Raw genomic sequence first — 23,080 nt, forward strand, 5'->3', positions numbered from 1 at the left:
GTGTAGGCCAACTTTCTCCACGGAAAATGTATCCGGAATCACTAAGGGAATCGATAAAGAATCGGACCAGTAAGCAGAATCGCTAATGGCATTGGTATCATTGGTTTTAGTGATTGTGGGTTAGGCTCGTGAATCAGGATGGGGGGGGGGGGGGGGGTAGATGGAAGGCAGGAGGAGGAAAGCAAGACAGAGGCTGGTAGTGTGCTGTATTGTGGGGGTGGGGGGCGACAGTAAGGGAGAGGGAGAAAAGAGTGGATCTTGTGACAGGGTCACGAGAAATAAATCAGACATTTTAGTTGGGAGCGAGCGGTCCATCTCTCTTCGCAGAGGCAGCCTGCAGTCACCGTCAGGCCGCTGCCGCCGACAGACACAGCAGCTCCTCGGCACAAATAATACGCTCTGCTCCTCCACTTTACTGTTGCTATTGTCTGCAAGGCAATTGCAGGTTGTTTTATTTATTTATTTTTTATGAAGCATAATGCTCACTGCGGTGCATTTACACAGCCACTACTATCCTTCACAAAAAAGAAAACGTGCCACGAGTGGGGTTTAAAGATCAGACTTAATTCAGTAGGTTCATCTTGGTTCAGTTGTCCAAATGTGACATTTGTGGTAAGAGATGTTGTATCGGGTCTATGTAGATGTTCTACATTAACACTATGGGCAGACAGATTGTTGGAAAGAGTGAAAGAAAAGCCTCTTTTCTTAAATATTGTCCTCTTTCTTGCCCTGGCTGGCACTTATTCTCTTACTTGATGGCTCAAGGATCCGGATATTGCCGTGGCATTGAATGATCACAATTCTAGGGATTTAAGTTGATTACAGGTGCACTTGTTATAAGTTGCTCTTGATAGAATCAGCTAAATTAATGTAAATGCTTACAATGTAAAAGGAAAGTAGGAAAGTCTGTTTGCTCTCTCTCTCTCTCCAATAATTGGTTGTTGGAAGTGGAACCCCTGCTCTTGACCTTAGACCAGCTTTCCTAATTCTCTCTCTCTCTCGCTCTCTCTCTCTCTCCCCCCTCTGAATGGCTCTGGGGAGAGAGGGCCGTTCTTCTCTGTTATAGAGAGAGATGAAGAGCACAGAGCCAGCCTGAGGGCCCTGCAGTTATATTTACTATCCGCTAGGAAAGTGGAAGAGGAGGGGTGGATGAGAAGGGATGGGGGCACGGGAATGAAAAAAGATAGAGGGAGACAGGGGAGGGGTTGCTATGGTAATGGTAATATGGCCGCTCTTCAAAAACCTTGAATGTAGGTGGTGTGTGTGTCTTTCTTACTTTGTCCTGCCTATCTTTCCCTCTCTGTTAATAGATATTATGGATCTGTGTTGGAGTCCATTTGATTTGGTGTAACAATGTGAAGAAGTCTGTAAACGGCAGCAGATTTTTGGCTTGAGGGAGGTGTTTCCAGGCATGCCAGGCAGAAATGGGTTGCGTGAAATGTGGGTTAGGCCCGCCAGCCACCTCAGCAAGTTGGGATTTATTCGGCAAGCACTGTAGATCTAAATGGTGCCATGATTAAAATGGGGTGGGAGGTGTTCATTACTCTGTTGTGAAGGGATCTTCTTTGCGTTAGCTTAAAGGTTCTATGACATCTTTTTCAAATTTTTCATGTTTTTTTGGGGGTTTTATGACGTCAATTACACCCAAAACTTTGAACATTCAGTGGATTTTCTGTGGTCTGGGGTTTTCTGAATAATTAGGCTGAAAAGTAATCTGTGATTGGCCCTTGGACTGTGAGGTCACGGTCCATTATTCCCACCCACTCTCCTCCTCGCCCCTCCCCTCCCCCATCCTTTCCTTTGGGGGGCGGGGGCGGAGCAGAGCCGATGATTGACAGGCAAAATCCCTCAACAGCGACACCCGCATGACAAACACTTTTAATGTGTTGTAAAACTGAATGTCATGAAAGCTTTAAGATCACGACGGTAAATAAGACATAAATGTGGACAGAAAAGATAAGAGACATGCAGCTAGTGCTGGCCCCAAATTCATTTATTAGGGTTCGGACATTCGGTGGTGTTTCCGAATGAAGCGTTCAAACGTTCGTTTTATTTATTGTAAAAAAAAAAAGGCCCTGTCCGTGTGGCGTGTGTGTCACTGTGCACAGCTAATCTCGGACACCGCTGACCAATCGGTGTCAAACTTTGCATGCACACTCCCAGTAGGCCAAGCTGGTTACTCCACCCCATTCTTTTCTAATAGGCCTCATGATGGCGCTTTTTTGAGACTTTATAACAGTAGGTAGTACGGAGACATTTTCATTGTCATAATCATCAGTAATCACCGTTTGTCATCTTCTTTTAATGGAGTCCTGCCCTGTCATTAGCAGCACTGCAAGCAATGCTAAGCTAACTAGCGTCACTTGCGGTCTGTGCTAAATCCCCCTCGATAGTATGATGATCAGTTAATCTATGTTTGCTCCTTCGATTCAATCTGTCGACCACTCCCGGATATACAGTATATCCATTCCTGTACATTAAACTTACACATCACCATTCTTCCCACAGTACTGGTTTATATTTACTGCTCTGTGCTCACATACTGTACAGTACATGCACACACAGACCATTTTCGTATCCTCTATTGGTTCGGATGGCTTGCAAAGTGCAGTGTGAGCAGGCCACGCAAGTTGTGAGCCAGAAAATAAATAAATAAATAACCAAATATCCAAACGTTTTAATAGAAATCCAAACCACAATATAATAAACATTCGGACGTTCAGGGCCAGCCCTTCATGCTGCACAGATCAGAACCCAGACAGGACATGGCAGTCAACAAATGTACGGATTGACCTACCTGGGTGCCACTGCTTCAGAGACTGATTCTATTCAACTCCTTAACCATGTGTTTGTGTTAGGTCTGGAAACGCACCACAAGTTAGACGTCATGTGGTGGTCCCAATAAGGACCTGGACGAAAGAAGAGAGGGAGACTAATGGCACGCACTGTCTCATAACATAATGCATAACGGCAATCCCTTGTGTTACCTTTAGGGCAAGGCAACCGGCATCTAGTAAATCCCCCAGTGTACTGCAGTGCAACTTATCCAATCATTGATGACCGTCTCCTCCTTCTCTGGAGACAAGAGACCCCCCCCCCATGGTTTTGTGACAACTGAAAGAGTCAGAGGGGGGCAAAGGATTATGTCATCAGTACTGGGGCTATTTGAAGGAGGGTATGCGCTGGGTTTCCTAGCTTACTAGTTTAGTTTAGTGAACAGCCCCCAGAGTGCTGCTCTTTAAGGCCCGTTCAAAGTCCCTAGATGGGTCTGAAACGTGCGTCAGGGGGTGAGGGATTCGGTCCGTTCTTTACGGACACATGCATAGTTGCTCACGTTATTTAGGGGTTATTTTATTTATTTTATATTTGTATATTTTTTTATACAGGCGTAATACACCTATTCATCCACTAGATGGCAGTTGCGAGAGGATGTACTGTACCCATAATGTTGCCATGTCTGCTTATTATAAGCGACTTTGGGCTTATTTTTCTGTAAAGTTGCTTGTAAACAAACAAGCAATTTTTTATTGGTGGTTGCGGTTTTATTTGGGCTTGTTTCTAAAGTGTAGTTGCTTATTTGGGCCAATTATTATTTAAACCAGTTATATTGTAGATCTGCTATTTTCCTGTGATGTGGCCTAGTCGATTATTTTGGGCTTGTTTTCATAGACCTGGTTGCTTATTTCTCTCAGAAAACCTGGCAACAGCGCAGCTAACAACATGAAGCTCAAGCTACCATTGTAGCATCTAGCCAAAACAACGCAATAAAAGACACAGACTAGTCCACAAACTAGACAAAAACAATGGTTGTCTACAAAACGTGAGTTTCGACCCCTACTGCACTGTGCTATATTATTTGTGTGTGTGTGTTTAACTTTAGGGAATGGCTGGGTTCATTTTGTCGCAAACCGTGGATCAACATCTAAGTAATTAAGTACATTTACTCAAGTACTTCCACCAACGTGGGTCTTTTTTTGGAGAAAGAGGGCCAGAGGAAAACTTTTTTTCCTTATACTTTCAACGGGCGCCAGTGGTACTACAGGCAACGTAGTGAACGTACACGTCGGCCTGACAGTGAATGTCGACTGCACGGAAGGAAATCCTGGAGCCGTAGGTGACGGAGGGGGAGACAAAAACGACAACGTAACGAGCGCCGTCGCTCGTTACGTGTCCTTACGTCCGACTATGAATGATACTTTACACTCAACCGGAAGTTTTGGTTAAAAGAAGACAACTATTAAAAGCCATGGGGGTTAGGGCTGGGCGATATGACTTCAAATCACTATCACGGTTATTTCACACTTTTGCCTCTATTCTGATAAATGAACAGAAAAAAGACGTCTCACAAGCTTGTAGATCAGCTATTTTTGCACAACGAAGTATAATACAGGGCTGTGGTTAAGACTAATCGATTTAAGAGTAAATATATATGAGAATTTGTTGTGTAGATTCGCTGATATACAAGAAATAAAAACATTTAAAAAAACGTTTTATTACTCAATCTTCCTTTTATTAATTTACAAGATATCTTTATCTTATGTGCAAAGTTAATGGTAATTCAACCAGTAGTTTACGAGTTGATCTGGTTGGCAAGTAAAGTTGGATGGACTGACCAACCAACGGACATAGCCATGCTGCAGATTGTCCCATTACATTCTCATAACCTACCTCAAAGTGGCAGCATTGTTTCTTACTCCTATTAATCATCAAGGGACTTGGTCAGTGCCTTGCCTATCATGTAGAATCCCTGCTGAATAAGAGCTTAGAACTGCTTGTTGTCATCATGCTGGTATTGTGGTGTTGACAAATAGCCCAGCACTTCACACTCTACCTCCGTCCATTGCAGTGGGTGAACATACTCACTTTCCAGAGAGGCATTTGTGCTCGAAATAGGAGTTTTTAAGAACGTCAATCTTCCTCAAATCGAGATGTCCTCCCCAAATTCCACATCATTCTGTCAGCCAGACAAACACTTCCCCTCTCCCCCGCTTTCTCTCCCCCCATCATCTCCTCCTTAGGCCTGAATGTCCTTGATCGACACATTATGTACTGCTCTCCCACAGTAAAAATAAAACTGATTGACTACTGGTTTTCTTCCCCGTTTTTTTTTGTTGCATTCCTTCAGTTCTGTTCATGCCGTCCTGTGTTCTCCTTTTGTACAGCTATCTTCTCTACTCGCTACATGGCTTCTTTGTCTGACTTCTCAGCTGTCTATATTCTCTGTGTGTGGAAACTTGTCAGTTCTCGCCTGGCTCGGGTATATCTTCCCATTATGTCCTGAGCTCTGTTTTGTGACAAAAAATATATATACTTCTGACACTCCATGTCCTCTTATGTTCTTCATGTGTGTCCTTGTCAGGTACGGGAGAGAGCGGGAAGAGCACGTTCATCAAGCAGATGAGGATCATCCATGGAACGGGCTACACAGACGAGGACAAGAGGGGCTTCATCCGGCTCGTCTACCAGAACATTTTCACCTCCATGCAGTCCATGATCCGCGCCACAGAGACCCTCAAGATCCCGTATAAATACGAACAGAACCGGGTGAGAGCTTGGCTTGACACACACGATAGAACTAGGAGAGGAAACACAATATTTTTTGTCCTGTTGCCACTGTAGCTAGTTCTTCCCAAAATCTGTCAGCCACTCTTCACTGTGCAAACCGCCAGCTCTGTTTTTGAAGAATATGATAAAAAGTGAATAAGAAAAGGAAAACTGAATGTGAATTATGTTAATGTCAGCATGCAGCAGCATTACCTAGACCTGACGGGGTGTTGATGCCCACCCTTTTTAGTATGACGTAAGAGCAAAATGGTCCGTGTGGGGATGTATTCGATAACCATGTCTCAAAATTAGCTTATGTTATCTTTCATTCATAACTAACTTGTACCTAAAAGTAACCCTGTACAATGTAAAGCAGAAGCTCCCATGATATTGTGCTTGTCTTTGTAATCGTTTGAGTTTAAATGGCACAATGAAAGCACTGTCTAGTGTCTACTAGAGCCCAACCGATACATTGGTCTCACCAATATATCGGTCATTTTTGTACTTTTTAGCTGACATCGTCCATTGTTTCACCGATGGCATGATGTTTTTTATCTTCATTAATTTACATTACTCTTGTCTTTTAGAACAGGCTACACAACCCGACGTTTGATCAACAACAAAATATAGATTGATAAATGTGACAAAATACAGTTATGATTAATAATTAATTAATATCCAGCAAGCAAGCAATAGAAATTAATAACAAACAAAATGCAAACAAATTAAAAGTTTAGGCTATCATTCAAAAAAGAGAAGTTTTGACCTCACCGCTTTGACGGACAAGAAATAATAATCCTTTTGCAAATAACATCCATGTTCTGTTCGTTTGTCAACAATGATCCAAATGGGAAGTTTTCAGCAGCTAGAATCAGACCGTTTGACATTGTTTGAGCCCCTCTTTTTGGTGTGCAAATTGCAAAACAGTTCCCTCGTTGGAAGTTAATTGTGTTCACCTGTTGTGCGCAACATGCTTAGATCCCCACCAGGCCAGGTTGCCTACCCAGGGCGCTCAGCTGGCGCAGTGGTAAAGTCACTGCCCACCACCACGAAGGTTGTGGGTTCGAATCCACCGTGGTACATCCAGCTTTGTCGGGCGTCTACACGAACATGGCCCGTGTTCGGGGGAGGGAAGCCGGGCTGGGATGGTGATATCGGTCATTGCACGTACTCTGCGGACTCACACAAAAATGTGTGTGGGGAGGAATTAATTGGCACAACGACTAAATTGGGGAGAAAAAGGGGTAAAAAATGATTGGCTACTCTAAAAAAATAAAATAAAAAAAAAGTTGCCTACCCAGGCCCGTGAAATGTATAGGCAGTCATAGAGTAGTAGCCAATTGGAATGGAATCTGCTCAAACTGACTGATATACTGATACAGAACCATATAGGCTATATATCGTTGCTGTTGGGTGGAAACCTATGTCCAAAACAATTTGAAATATTGAAAATACCCGATCTACAAGCTCAACGCATCGTATCTCAACGGGAGCTTGTAGATCTGCTATTTTCACTCTCTTATTGCGACACTCTTGTAATGATGAAATGGGGCATTCATTTATGACCCTCAACTGGTCTGCCTGTAGAAATATGGAGATTTGAGGTTTCTACCCGACGATATGTATGATTTAATTTACTTTTGATTTATTCATTAAAACATTGTATATATTTTTTTTTATATTTATTTGCTTGCTTTTTGTTTAAATGTTATCAACTTTAATAAAAATATACGTTTTTCAAATTGATTTGTAAACTTAACATTTTCGGACAATATATTGGTCAAAACATTGGTAATCGGTGGTCTAGGACTCTCCAAAATAGGTATCGAAATCTAAAATCTGGCATCGATCGGGCTCTACTGACTACAGCATTTGCCTCCTCCGGGCTCTCACTGCTTTTCTAAATGAGAAATGCTTGAGGACCATTTTCTCAGTTTTATTGCCTGAATCGGTTCATAAAGAATGTGATGTAGCCATCTTCAACTTTATGTCTATCAAAACGGATACGAATCTGGCGGAGGGAAACACTTTATCAGCCCCGTCTGATTAAACGGATGCTCATCATTGAAAAGTAACTGAAAATAGACACACAATGGATGAACCGCCCCTTTACACCTTTCTCCATCTCTCTCCCCTCTCTCCCCTATCTCCCTCATTCCTCTCCCCTGTCCATGCTTTCCTCATCTGTCTCTCCTTCTCTACTTCACTTGCTCCCTCTCTCCATCCCTATTATCCTCAGTCTAATGCCATGCTGGTGAAAGAGGTGGACATTGAGAAGATCAATGGCTTCGACCAGCCCTACATCACAGCCATCAAGACGCTGTGGGCTGACCCGGGTATACAGGAGGCCTACGACCGCCGCAGGGAGTACCAGCTCTCCGACTCCACCAAATAGTATGTCTGTGTGTGTCTGAGAGCGGCGAGACTGAAGCATGCTGTTTGTATGTGAGCGTTTCAACATCCAATAAACACAGTCTTGAGTGTGGGTAGATGTCTTGTGTCTACAGGACTGATGCATAGTTTTTGTGTGTGTGGGACAGGAGTTGAGGTGCATGAGTGTCTGTGTGCATATAAATCGTCCCAGTGAAATTGGGTGTGCATGCGGATGTAATGTAATATATGTCAAGGAGACCGAAGTGTTCTCAAGGAGAACCAGATTTCATAGTGTAATAGTTGGGGTGTGCTTGGCTGGCTTGGTGATGCTGCATCTATATGTATGGGGGTTGTGAACAGTGTCTCATGTTTGGTTTCACGAGTGACAATGATACCGTGAATTCCTATGCTATCTGGTAGAGTACTCAAAAACTAGTCTAATGGGTTAGATGGGTTCTCCTGTAACCAAAAGGTTGCAGGTTTGATCCCCACAATGATATGTCAGGCAGCAAAGTTTCCTTTCAGCATGATCGCAGTGAAGGCCTCCTGGCTCTGATAAGAGCATCCACTAAATGCCTAAAATGTGATGAAAGTTGTGGCTGGTGTTAATTGCCTAACACAAATGTGTACAGTGATAATTTATGCCATGAGTGCTTCTCACTTGAATTGCACTGATGACTCACGTTGTACTGACAAGTCAAATATTCATTGGAGTTATCAGTGCAATGTGACGCCGGGGCCCCTGAGAGCTGAGCTGATGGGAAGAATAAATGGAGAGAGGCGGAGCCTGAGAGTGCATGCAGAGTGCATGGTCTCTCACCCATTTAACACTCATAGCTAATTGAAAGCAGAACAGTGACTCACAAGTCACTGTCTTGCCTCTGACTTAGCTGCGGCATACATTTGTCATAAACGTGCCATTAGGACCTTTCAGATGTAGTGTCCACATGTACATGGCAATCAGATTTAGCTAATGTACCACTCTTTGTTGGAAGTGACCGCATCTTAGTTAAGTGAGGCACATTAATACACTGGACATGATACACAAAATCATGCCGGAGGCTAATTTAGCTGACAGAGTAAATCACTGGGTCACTGATTATCATAAACTTTTTATAAACATACAAATGGATTAGGTAGATCCAGATGTACCTGAAAGTATCATGTACCCTCATCATAAAAAATGTGCATCTCTAAGGGAGCAGGGAAAGTGTGACAAATTGGCTCATAGAAAATTAGAAATCATAGAACCAGAGTGTGTTTTCAACAGGTGCCAGCAGCTCCTTAATATGATTAGTATCTGTGATCTCACAAGGAACAAAAAGTGCATGGCCGTAATGCTCAGACCTCTGTCCAATAGCATTTGCAAATACTGTTGGTTTATTTTATTTGTCTGCTTATGTGCTCATGGGTGGGGGTTTGCAACAATAATCATTATTAGCACCAGGAATCAAATATTATACCCTTTTGTGATTGGGAAATTGACAGTCTCTGAATTGTCTTTATGTTAAAAAAAAAAAAAAAGCACCCGGTAGTATAGGCAAGTTAAAACAAATGCGAAGAATTATTCACAAATACCTTTACACCCAGGTCTGTTGCTTCCTAGTAGATCCAATGTGCTGGTCCAGGCTAAATGCCCAGGGACATTTGAAGTGCTCCACTCCCAGCACACTGCCCCCTGGTTGTGGTTTTGATGTATTACAGTGTAATGTTTTTCAATTGCTGTGCGTGTGTGCAGCGCGCACTCATGCATGTTAATGTGAGATGTGTAGGCTGTATGTTTGTGTGTGCCTTTATGTCATTGTTATGTCTAAGAGTGACTACAGTATGTATTTGTGTTTGCATGCAAGTCTCCAGAGCGTGAGTAAATGTAAAGCCTACATTTCGTCAATCTCAATGTTACCCTGCATTGTGCATGTGTGTTCTCCAGTTACCTTAGCGATATTGACCGCGTGACTGCGGAGGGGTACGTTCCCACCCAGCAGGACGTGCTGAGGGTCCGTGTTCCCACCACGGGCATCATAGAGTACCCCTTTGACTTGGAGAACGTCATCTTCAGGTACCTTCCCATGGTACCAGGACCACAGCCCCGCAGCAGCTAGAGGCTGGCCCAAACCACTGATGGCTGTCAGGAGTTATGGAGTTATATAACGGGCTTACTAGTAGTTGGTAGAGGACTGCCTCGCCCAGAGCTATTAACAGGGGGAGGGATTTTCTTTGAATTGAAGTATTGCCGTGTTGGTGGCACCAGTTGCCTCATAAGAAGTGCCGGCTGAAAATATGTAACCAAGCCCTAGACTCAGATTTCAAGTTAATTTGCTATAGACCTTGTCCCCCCCCCTGAATAGATCCCAGGTGTCCCACTGACGGAACATAATAGTTTTGCGATGTTCAAATCAGTAGGGTAACCTGACGGCAGTTCGGTGGTTTGCAGCCAGACTTTTGCAGACTTTCTGGGTGGCAAGATAGAGACCGAAGCTGGGCGCTCGCCACTCAGCGCTGGAGTGTGACGGCAGCTGCCACCAAGCACCAGATGGAGACGCATTGGACAGATATGTCAGAGATTCTCCAGGAAGTAATCTGAGTGCCATTATACAAGGAGAAATGCACTGAAAAGTTGAGGAGTTAAAACTGTTTGGAATTAGGGAAATTACTTGTCTTCCTGTAAATACGTAATAATATGCTTCCTGGATTCTTTGACATAATCTGTATAAATCCTCTTTATCTCATCCCAGGTGGTTTCTGTTTCTGCTGCATTGGCCACCTCAACTACTGTCACTGATGCCCCATCTCACCTTCTCTGTCTGCTTCAGACACACTCAAGACCTCATAAAGCACTCTCTCTGGGACGTGCACTCTCACAGCCAAGTCCTAGATAGTTTTTGCAAATTGAAAGATTTTCTCATTACCAACCGCCTAGAATGATTTTTGTGACCTCAGGTCATGTTGAAACTTGAGTGTCTATCATTGATAATTTGATGTTTAGAATAGATGATCTTTATGCGTACATGTAGCTGTAGCTACAGGCTAAACACAAATCTTGGAGAGTAGATGTGAAGGATTCAGGGATGTGATGAGGTGGTGGACCAGTGACACTAACAGCCTTGTGTTCCGATATACGGTGTTCTCACCGAAGCTTCTTCCACAGGACTGATCCACGCTTCCTGGAATGGCATGGGGGTTGTGGTAACTGCCTGTCACGCTTTATATAACTGTTGTTTCTGTCTTTTTTTCTCTTCCTATCTGTCTCTCTCTTTCCTCCTTCTCAACTGGTCTGTCTGTAGTTATCTTACCGATCTGGATCGTATCTCAGATTCCAACTATCTTCCCACCCAACAGGATGTGCTCAGGGTGCGCATCCCAACCACTGGAATCATAGAGTACCCCTTCGACTTGCAGAGCATCATTTTCAGGTAGAAAAGACGCCTCTATCGGCCTGAGACATTTTCAGTTCCTCTGTGTTACTAAGTCACCCCTAGGTTGCTCATCGAAGTCTTTAACCCGTAACTCATTGACTGTGTGTCTGTCTTCGCCCCAAATTATATGCATATTTTATGAACATTGTGTCTCCCCATGAATTTAGTTAAGCCTTGAGCTTGTCTGTACCCAGAGCCCACTCATCTTCCTCTCCGCTCCCTCCTCACCACACCAGACATTCACAGAAAAACATGCACACTTTGGCTATCACAGTTTTATAGCCTACAACCACGACTATGGCTCACACACACAACACACACACACACACCCTTGTGAGCCCAAAGTCCTACATTTTGGAGCCCAGTCTTTGTAAATGGGTCACCTCGCTCCTCTCCTCTCTCAACCGCCTCCTCCTTTCCTCCTCTCCTCCTTTCCTCTCTGGCTGGCAGAGAAAACGAGGTCGTCCTCTCCGTGGTGGAGTGTTATTTTGGGCAGCAGGTCCTGCAGGGCCCTGATTGGCCCCGGGTCTCTGTGGACTGCAGTGGACTGGGCCATTGCCAGGGGGCGCTCTTGCAAAGCGAAATTAGTGGATCAGATCTGTGCTGCTCGATGAGAGGCCCATCTTGCACCCCCACCAGAGGCTTTCACGTGCACATCTTGTAATGGGCAAAATACTGTACGCAAGGTTTATGGGGTTAGAGGCCATGTGAGGACATGCGACGCACACTTGCTTGAATAGAAAAGTAAATGGTTTTCAAGGATTTTACTGCATCAATTGTCACAGATTAACGCTTAATGAAACTGGGACCTAAATTCCCATACACGCGAAAGATGACCTTGCTCCCATTGCCGTGAATGAACAGGCTGAAAGGTTGTTGCTGGAATGCGTTTACGAAAGTGAAAGGTTGGGCGCCAAATATTTCTACACATCACGTGCAAGTGCGTCCTCTTTTGAAGTCCTGTTTATTTGTGAGATGAATCATTCTCAGCTCGTAGTGGCCAGATGACATAGGACCGCATCATTCTACCATCGGAGGGATCCCTTTACTAGAGGAGGTGCACTCTGTAATTGTTTCCTTTTCACCTCTTCTTTCCTGTGTCTTCCTTTTCTCCTACTTGTCAGTTTTCCTCTCTCTGTCTCCTGTACTTTCTGCTGTTCTTTTTCCCCCCTCTTCTTTTCTTGTCCTCCTCTCCATCTATTCTGTTTATCCTTTCGTCCTTCATCTTAGCCCCTCCTCCTTCTCTCTGACTATTTGTCTCCTCCACACGGGTTTGAACGGCTTCACGACTGCTCTAGTTCAATGCTTTATCATACACTTGCACCAGGAAAATGGCTGGTAGAGAAACGGATGCTTTATGATACTCCTCTTGCCCTATCGTGTGGTATGAATCAAGTAGAAGTTACTGCCTGGACTGATCTAGCATCTGATGTACAATTTAAACCCCTAATGTCATATTGGGAGGTTAAAAGAGAGCACCACTCAGTTTAAGAATTCCTATATGTTCCCTGTAGTCTAGGACCGTGATATATTTATAAGTATCCATAGTCTCTCACAAAGCAGGAACCTGGAACAATTTTGTGCTGACAGTAGGTGTGAAATCTTGGGCTACTCCATAGATATGAACAGTAGCGAAGATAGGATATTTTGTTGGGATATGGGTAAATGTTCTGTAGAACAGTGGTTCCCAAACTTTTTAGCTCGAGACCTTGAAGAGAAATTTGATGTCTCCCTGGGACCCACCCAAACTAGTGAGAATAGCAGATCCCCAAGCTCGCGACGCATTGTGAGCTTGTACATCTGTACCGCATTTCTTTGATTTTATGAATTTCTTTTGAAAAAGATTTGACTTTTTTTTATTTCAGCATTTATTTCTGATCCTTTTTGTAGGAAGCGAAAGAAAAGCGCTATTTACTCACGACCCATAAAAATTTGTCCGCGACCCACAAATGGGACTGTTTGGGAAACACTGCTATAAAATTCTGAGAATACTTCCATTTAGAAGCTCTTTAGAGTTTTAGAAACATTAACTGTCAGCAGATTAGCATTAGCACCAATACAGAGTCATAGCTGGGCTTTTATATTTTGTAGGGAGCTGTGGTATTGTTGTTTATGTAAATATTATTGGATTCTCCTGGACTTTATATGAATTCTTAAACTGGCATGTGTCACCCTTTCAATTGATCCTTCTGTAAAAAGGAAACTTACTGTATCTTTGTGGATGGTGACGGGCACAGCTTACTTCTTCACTTGCACCAGTTACATGTAACCTGTTTGTGTCTCCTGCTTGTCTTTGGACTTACCCGTTGCCACTGACAAAGCAAGAGTTCAACAAACTGTTCCAGTGTATCACTTTTCACATTACATTTGTGGAATGACCATGTTTGGAGAATGAATTTGTTTTGGCACTGCTCTAACTGTACTTTAGGTGTTGAATCCATCAGGTCTTCATCGTACAATAGAGTATGCTCTCTTAAGCTATGGACTTCAGGCCTAATTTTGTCCCCACATGATGGGTAAAAGAATGCTAGCATGAGTCTCGGTCCCAGATTGACCAGATTGACATCATTTGGGCCATGTTCTGATAATATTTAAGAATTGCTATGTTATCATATCAAGTGTAGTCAATATTGCTGGATTTGAAACAAAGCTACATTTAAACAAATGGACTGCACTGATGGATTCAAAACCGTAATCAGAAAGACATGACCTTATTTAACCATAGTCCAGGACTGTGCCACATTGTCTTTCTGATTTTGAATGTGTCTCTCATATATATATATAGATATATAAAAAACATACATTTAAATAACATGTTAATGACATTGTTGGTTTTCCTGGGATGTTCCACTTGTTCGCTCCTCTACGTCCTCCTCCCTCTCTTCAGGATGGTGGATGTGGGGGGTCAGAGGTCAGAGAGGAGGAAGTGGATCCATTGCTTTGAGAACGTCACCTCCATCATGTTCCTGGTGGCGCTCAGTGAGTACGACCAAGTACTGGTGGAGTCAGACAACGAGGTTCGTAAACGCATACTACACATTCTAGGGTTGCATTAGTCTCGCATAGCAAGACAATCTGAGATCTCCGCCTACCGATACATCATCCAAAGTGGGGGCTAGAACATGGACAAATCCTACACTGACAAACTTATGCCCACTTCTTTGAAAATCAAAAATATCACCACCCTAATAGGAAGGAACGCTCCTAAGTCTTTGAATTGTTTCTTCAGAGCTTTTTTTTTTTTAGATCTCTCAATTGTTTCCACACAGTTTTATTCTCTACATTGATTTTAGATGTCACCACCAGATGTATTGGTAGGCAGAGGTCTCCCATTATCTGGCTACGTGAGAACAAGGTTGCATAGTATTTTTTTCCCCCTTAAGATTTCCCTTGCCATATTATTATTATTATTATTATTATTATATGTGATACTTATTAGCTTTCCCCCGTTCTTCCTTTTGTGAGCATTTGAAAATACATCAGTATGAGGGCCAATTAAACACACATGCAGACATTGTATCCATGATATTTACCACAAAACAAGCTCAATGGCTTATTGTTCTTACCTCTCCCCCCCCCCCCCCCCCCTTCACTCCAGAATCGCATGGAGGAGAGTAAGGCCTTGTTCAGGACCATCATCACCTACCCATGGTTCCAGAACTCCTCTGTCATCCTCTTCCTCAACAAGAAAGACCTGCTGGAGGAGAAGATTTCATACTCACACTTGGTTGACTACTTCCCTGAGTTTGATGGTGAGAGTGTGTGTGTGTGTGTGTGTGTGTGCTCATTAGAATACGTGTACTGAATATGGGCTTAGAATTTAACACTCTGGGGAACCGTTCAGTACTTAACTATGATATTGCTTTGGCGCCCCAGTCCTAGTGATGAGGCGTCATACATTGGTAGCTGGCATCCAAGTCAGACAAAATGTAGAGCCTTCTCTGGTAACGGGCAAATCCACTAGGCCGATGGTTGGCCAATAATCGCACTATGCCATTGCGTAGTACTGTGCCGATACGACTCGCTCCGTGTACAGTAGCTGGGTGTGACAGCAATGTCCTTACATCCACATAGGAGAGTGCTAAACTGCTAATGCTGGAAAACTCTATTTCTGTTGTTGGCTGGTTCACCAGGCCACATGCGTACAGTTTATAACAGACTACATGTAATATTCCTAATTCCATAGTCGTAAAACTGGCTAGAATACATTGGAAAAACTGTTTTTATATTGTGGAGTTTTTATATCACACATTAAGGTAAACACTGCAAATCTCAGGGATAAAGTAAGAGATTTGCAGTACATTATCAAGGTTAGATTGGGGCACTACATTTTACTGACATTTTAACGGACATATACTCCAGGCTCCATACTAAGCTGTGTGTAGATACATTTGACCAGTCTGTGTACCACAACACTCCATGCACACACATTAACGAGCTCAAACAACCAAATATCATGAGACCTCATGCGTGCACTATAAATTCACACACAGTAGAGACCTAGTTTCAACCATGAGCCTTACCACAGCGGCCATGATGATGACACTATGCACTCTACATGCTATGTAGCTGCAATTATATACAACACTACATCCTACTGAATCCACTATGCCACATACAGCTGCTGGTCACTGCAGGCATGATCACACATTTGCACAGTTACAATTTTTGGGGGTTTGAAAATGGGCACACCAACTCTAGGCACATTAAGGTACAAACCCTAACTTTACAAATGAGTATGTAGCCTAATGTATCAATATTGTCACCAAAGAAAGGGGGTAAAACAGCCACACTTATCAGTCATGTTGAAAAACATCTTTCACTTCATGTCACTCTGTTGTCTCTTCACTGAGGTATACACTCATACACACAATGACTTCTGTTACATAATTTATAAATATCTGTTTGTTTTTTTGTCAATGAGTGCAACAGATCAGAACGCTGGTGTTGATTGGCAGTTAATTGCAAACTTTTCCCATTTCAAGTAATTTACCTATAATTATCTTTAAAAAGCAACACAGATATTCTAGATGTGTTGCCGCAAACACATGGAGAGTGTTTGTCATGATCAGTGAAAGCCCTTACATCAGATGAGTGCATGTCTGTTATTCAAAGGCCATCGGAGATCTGTTCAGGCTTTATGGGTCACTTTGTTTTCATTTTTCTTGAGTAGCCAATTGTTTTTAACCCCTTTTTTTTTCTCCCCAATTTAGTCATTATGCCAATTAAATCCTCCCCACATATTTAACACAGACCAGTTGTGTTCGTATAGACTCGCAACAAAGCCAGATGCGCTGCGGTGGATTCAAACTATGGTGGGAAGATACTTTACCACTGCACCACCCGAGCGCCGCTGTGGGGTCACTTCCTTTTGGTGTGGAGTACATGACAGCAGTTTCTTTCTTTTTTTAACCCATTAAGACCTGAGGCGATTATTAAAATAAATCTAAATCCTAACAGTTTTTGGAAAAAAATAAAATTAAACGTTTTTCAAGATTCATAGCGCGGCACCAAGTGCCGCGCTATGAGCTTGTATATCTGCTATTTTTGAATAGCCAAAGAAATCTAAAGTGACACAGATGCGTTCCAGGTCTTAATGGGTTAAGATTTATTTTTGGGCTTTTATGCCTTTTATTGATCGGACAGTAGGCTGATAGGAAATGGGGAGAGAGAGATGGGGAGTGACATGCAGCAAAGGACTTCAACCCGCGACACGCTGTCAGGCTACACTTGAGCCTAGGTGCCTGGACCGCTACGCCAGCGGTCCAGGCCATGACGGTAGTTTCTTGGAGCATGACTTGATTCCTGTATGTCCGTGTCCGTCTATATTCCGCGGTCTCTTTTTATGGTGTCGTGTGCGATCGTGTATTTAGCACATCTCGTCTTTATCTGTTCAATTACAGTGCAGCCCAGGGCAAAAGCTGACAGGCAAGACACCACTGATTTGCGGTTCCGTTTCATTCTCTCCGTTAGGTCCGCAGCGGGATGCCCAGGCGGCACGGGAGTTCATCCTGAAGATGTTTGTGGACTTAAACCCAGACAGCGACAAGATCATCTACTCCCACTTCACGTGTGCCACGGACACTGAGAACATCCGTTTTGTGTTTGCAGCTGTTAAAGACACCATCCTACAGCTCAACCTCAAAGAATACAACCTGGTCTGAGGGATCACGCACGACGCACACCTCTGCCCCCTCATTGCACAAACAACACACCTCTTTTACAGAGGGTGCGCTCGGTAACACACGCATCACATGGCATATGACGCCCGCATACATACACACCAAAAGAACCCTTCCTTTTTTCATCTAGTACAGTGGATTCACAGATACCCCCCCACCCCCACCCCCTCTCTTCTCCCACCTGCATACATCCTCCTGTCTGTCACCAAAGCTCGCCCTCTTCCTCCTACTCTCGGCAGCTTATTGTGTCAGAGTCCTGGTTCCACCCAAAGCTGGTCCATGTGTCAAATTTGGCCGGCAGCTGGCTCTGGCACACTGACCTGGCACACAGGCTGTGTCCCACAGGCTATATAGTGACTTTGGAGGGGATTTTGGTGTGTGTGTGTGTTGTGTGTGTGTGTGTGTGTGTGTGTGTGTGTGTTTGTGTGTATGTGTGTGTGTGTGCGCGCGTGTGCGTCTATGTATGTGTCTGGGGCAACAAGGACTAGTAAGGAGCTATGTATTGGTTAATTGTGGATTTAAGCCCCTGACCCTCTGGAGTTGAACCATGGTGGTGTGAGATGGGATCCTGAGATTCGTCTCCTTTTCTTGACCTCATGACGGTGTTTAAGGAAGTCAGCGCTGTATCTCCTTTAAGAAAAAACCCATGGACCTGAGATGCAGTACATAATGGAATTAATAATGCAACATTGGGCTTGAAGTCGAGGGGTGGGGGCAGCGTGACACAGACAGGATGTGATGTTGCACTCAGGAAGTTAGGCGGCGGGGCAAAGGATTCTGTCTCCATCTTGCATCTATGAATGTACCCTCCAACGTGAGCGTTGCAATCGCAAAAAAAAATGAAGAAAAAAATGAAATATATATTGTAAAGTAAATGCATATGTAATACACACGAAGACAAAAAGCACGAGAGGGAGAGGAAAACCTAATTGAAATCTCTGTTCATTGCTGAGATTTTTTAAACATTTTTAATGATAGTAACTTGTTGCTATGTCTACTTCTATTTAACAAATAATGGCAAATTTGAAAGTTGATAATAACAAAGGGTAAGAAAAATACAAAATCTTTAAAAATACGCAAAGAAAACTACAGAAAAATGTCTAAAAACAAGTAACCATAAATTTACTTGACTTAAGTATCCTTTACAGAATTATGTGGATTCTTTTATTTTTTTTACACTTAATCACATTGCTTCCCTCCTCCAGATGTTTTCGGTATGAAATCACAGAGACGATCTGTAACCTTCCGTATGACACTCACACCACCTGGTTCCACTAATACATGTGCACTCACACACAGTACACTACATTACACTAGGAGCGGATGACACTTGCCATTTGACAAATGTTCTGCTCTGATTACCATAGGTGGGTGCGGAGGGTAGCACAGGACCTGATATCATCAGTGTGTGTGGCAGCCCATTAAGTATGAATAGGGGGCCCATTCTAACTAATAGCCTGGGCAAAACGGAATGCAAAAAAGCTTTACTGACCAATCAGAACTGTCAGTTGTAAGTTAAACCTCATTCTGAGAAGACAATACAGGCAGCACAACACTGATGATGTCATGCCTCTTTCACTCTGCCGTCCAATCAGACGCACACCCTGACAGTGACGTGGTGACATCCATTATATCAACACGGGACGTGCTTCTGTTTACTTCTTTATTTCCCCTTTTTTTTTTTTTTTTACTGTATAGTCACTTTGTTTATAAAAATTTAAAAAAAGATTTTGCTTGCTGTTGAGTGATGAGAGGAGGTGAACTATGACCTTTCTTTCAGTCACTCTTAAGGTCTGCAAACGTTATTATTTGTGTATATTTATGTTTGTAAATACATATACACAGAAATGCTCCTGTACAAAAGGCTCTGTGGTACACCATCTTTGGCAAACAAAAAATCGACTTCTTTCAGTAGTGTACTGTTTGGTTTTCTTTTTGTTTGTTTTCTTATGAATTTACGGTAGTATTGATACTGTGATTATGGATTTTGTTCACTTGATTGATAGAGTACTACACACAGAGCTGTGTTGAGTATTGGGGGGGGGGGGGGGCTATAGATCCGGAGCAATAGTCGGAGAAAAAAGGTTCCACCCCACAAGAACCTTTCTTTTTTTAAGACCCTTAACAACTGCAACAGCTCCACAGTAACACTAACTAGGGCTGGTAAGATTTTTTTCTTTCACAATATGGTGACGAGATGATTTAAAAAAATATTAAGTATGTTTTTTTTAATTTATGTAATTTATGGACCAGGTTTGAAGGTGTTGATAATTTCACTGCTTTGACTCTGTCATGTTAAAGTGCTCCTTATCTCATGGGGGGAGCCTACTTGAGTCTAAACTGCTGTAAAAGACAAAAGAAACAAAAAAAAAGACGTCTGGTATAGTATGGACTTTTATCTCTACTTTCTATATTTCTCTTAAGACATTTCCAGTTGTACTTGCCATTACACCTCCATCTATGATAATACCACATGGTTTCTTTAGCGGCCCTCACATTGGTTTTGTTGGATGTTTAAAAAGAAGAAAAAAAAGCTTGTCTTTCCTCTTGGTTGATAGACGCAGCGCTGTAATGCATACATAGAAAATGTATCATACAAAAATTAAGTGGATTTTTATCAGTAATTGAAGGCTACATGATTCATGCTTGCTGTGTGTGTCTTTTTTCATTGTTAATTTGCAGTTTTTGTTTTATTTCCAATCTTGCTTTCATAGTGCCAGTGACGTGCAGATACCCTTTTAGGTCTTTGACCTTTTCTACAGGCGATGTATCCTCCATTGTCATTAAGGGCTATCACAGTTGCATCAGGCAGTCAGTGGGAGTGGAGTGCAGGACCACACAGAGACCCCAAGTCATCCACTGCTGCTTTTTATAGATGGACACTACTTAAGTGCTCTAAGACTTTTGGGCAGGATGCTATTGCAAAACCATTAGGTTGTGTACAGAGATTACACGCAAACCTTTTCTCTTTTCACGTAGCTCAACCTAGTCTCTGCATTAATGCACCCTAGCCTCCAGTGTTCCTTAATTCCCTCATTGCGTTGATTTCATGGTGTTGCATAGACTTGACCTCACGGAGTATGTAAACGCTAACTTCACTTAGGAGACACTACCATGACACCACAAAGTATTGCCCCCCCCCCACCCACCCACCCTCACCTCAGTGTTTGAGTCATAGATGTTGGCCAACAGAACTTGACTGCCAGTTGTCCTGCTAAAAATTTACACTAGTCTGATGCTGAACAAGCAGTCAGCTAGGAGGAGATGCCTGTCTGAGAGAGATTCTACAGTGTGTCAGTATTAAATTGGAATGGATGATGTGCCAGCATAAATACACAGGTGTTTTACTGTTTTTGCAGTAGTGTGAAAATGTACCTTGTGTGGACTGCTACTCACTTTTAATGGTGATGCACACACTGAGAAACATGACCGTGTTTCCCAGTCACCATCAATCACACTCAGCACTACAATTCCAAGGTACATAGTTAAGGGCTGACTGGCTGATTATTTGGGTTCATTGGTTTGGTACAGCCCTGTTGCACAATGTGTTGATAACTTATTTTTCTGTCACACTAAAGTATGAGCTGTAAAGAGACTACACTGTAAAATCCAGAGTGTTAATTTAACTGAGTGTACAAATAGACACACTCAGAGTTACAGTTCCATTTGGTTCTATTTGTACACTCTGAGTTAAATTAACTCTGGATGTTACTGTGTAGGTAATCTACATCAAACTTGATCCCCTTTTCATTCTTCAGTGGCATCATTGTCACCTTTTTCTTTTTGAGCACTGACCAGTGAAAAGACTGGACTATTTTTTGTTTTGTTGTTTTGTTCTTTCACTGTAACTGCCCATTTTTGTTTTGCCTTTTTAATTTGTGGTGCTGAAGGAAATTAAACTGAATGTTGAAGGCTGTTTTGGGGCCTGGCTAGCCCTTTACTAATACCTAGCATACTATGTGATCAATTGGTACCAATACCTAGGCTAGCATACCATCTGATCAATGGATGATTGGGTATGATACAACTTCCGATGGGTACTCTGAGGTATCCCAATTAGTGTAATCACGGTAGTTTTTTTTATAGATCAACATGGAATATTCAGAACTTCACGCTTTTTTTTGGGGGGGGGGGGCACCTTTTTAATTTTATTCCCTTCTTCCTCTTTGTATTATAAGAATACTTTACCGAAACACTATTGTATTGTAGGACCACTTGATTTTTTTTCTTTCTTTTATTTACTCTAATGAAACCTGATGGTCAAACGTGTAGTGATGTATAAAATGCTGTTGTTTTTTTTTTCTTTTCTTTATTTTGTATGTATACCAAATGTAAATGATGTATAATACTGAGTGTGCCAACCCCACTCTCTCTAGAGCCAGGCTCTCTTTTAAGTGCCAACGTTGTGGTGGTGATTACGAAAGGACTGCCGCCTGAGACGGTCTCCTTTAGAAAATATATATATAAATAAATAAAAAATAAAGACCACACACACACCAGAGACTAAACAAGAGATAGATGATTAAGTACACACAAAATACTTTATTCTGTATTTAAGATTAAAGATTTAAAAGATAATCTGCTGTTTTTTTTTTGTTTTTTTTTAAGAAATTGTAATTATAATTGCATGTGCTGTTTATTTTGTGTTGGAAGTGAGGGCTTGGATGTATTGATGCAATTGCATAAAGGGTTGTATCGGTTGGTTATTATCGAACATTGATTTACATTACTCTTGCCATATTTCTTTTTTATGTGTTTCATGTATTTGTTTCAACCACTGTTGCCTGATCCTCATTCAAACATGAACATGACTTATGATCATTGCCGCCTTCTAAGAGAGAAACATAATGACAAGGTATCTGTTTTAAATTGAAATAAATTTGTTCCTATACTTGCTGATGGTGTCTAAGTGTGTTTCATGGTTTATGTTTTAGTCGTTAGCTGCTTTGTTGATCGGTTAGTCTCTGCTTCCTCCGGGGAGAAATATTTTTTTAGAGGTAACTAATATCAAATCAAACTTTATTTATAGATCACGTTTACATACAACCAGAGATTGCCCAAAGTGCTGCATAGCAAGAACAAAACATCAGAATTTACAATATGGACAAATAATCCAGTACATTGAAGCATCTTTATGCTTTCCTCTTGTCTTCCATGGTCGTAGCTATGTAAAAGAAACAGGGATTCGATTTTTCAGGATGTCATGTCAGGTGAACAACAATGTTGTTTGGACTCCATATGATAAACTGCTGAGGTTAAACACAAGATGCAACATTGGGGTGGTGCGTGTCATGCACTTGGATAAACTGCAGTGTGACATAAATTACATGGCCTTCAGTCTGTAGAGTCTAAATAAATCATGTAAATTCAGAGTTGCCAGTGCAGCAAACTGGAAACCCATTCGGTAAAAAATATATATATTTGTTTTTTCTTTTACTCTGGGGTCGCCACCTCCTTTTTTGTGTAGAAACAGGAACTCGGTTTGGCTCCTCCCCTTTCTTAGTCCACTTCCTCACGGGTGGTTCTGTGTTTATTCCTAGGCTACTAACGACAACATTACGTGTT

The 23,080-nt window shown here is 42.3% G+C and overlaps 1 protein-coding gene across 2 annotated transcripts in view; it reads left to right on the top strand.

The window, feature by feature from the left end:
* Nucleotides 1–22,414, top strand: part of LOC308074332 (guanine nucleotide-binding protein subunit alpha-11) — a 34,841-nt gene extending 12,427 nt beyond the window's left edge. The window contains exons 2-7 of one of the 2 annotated variants that reach the window (XM_080413744.1): nt 5,360–5,544; nt 7,784–7,938; nt 9,848–9,976; nt 14,221–14,350; nt 14,932–15,085; nt 17,307–22,414. In XM_080413744.1, coding sequence (XP_080269870.1) covers nt 5,360–5,544; nt 7,784–7,938; nt 9,848–9,976; nt 14,221–14,350; nt 14,932–15,085; nt 17,307–17,497 — 944 coding nt within the window. In that variant the 3' untranslated portion in view covers nt 17,498–22,414. Of the gene's footprint in view, nt 1–5,359; nt 5,545–7,783; nt 7,939–9,847; nt 9,977–11,201; nt 11,331–14,220; nt 14,351–14,931; nt 15,086–17,306 lie in introns of both variants that reach the window. The other variant, XM_080413743.1, reaches the window with a different exon arrangement.
* Nucleotides 22,415–23,080: the final 666 nt, after the last annotated feature.

This window comes from Gymnoscopelus braueri (genome assembly GCF_963280865.1).
Source record: "Gymnoscopelus braueri genome assembly, chromosome: 19".
NCBI classification, from domain to species: Eukaryota; Metazoa; Chordata; class Actinopteri; order Myctophiformes; family Myctophidae; genus Gymnoscopelus; species Gymnoscopelus braueri.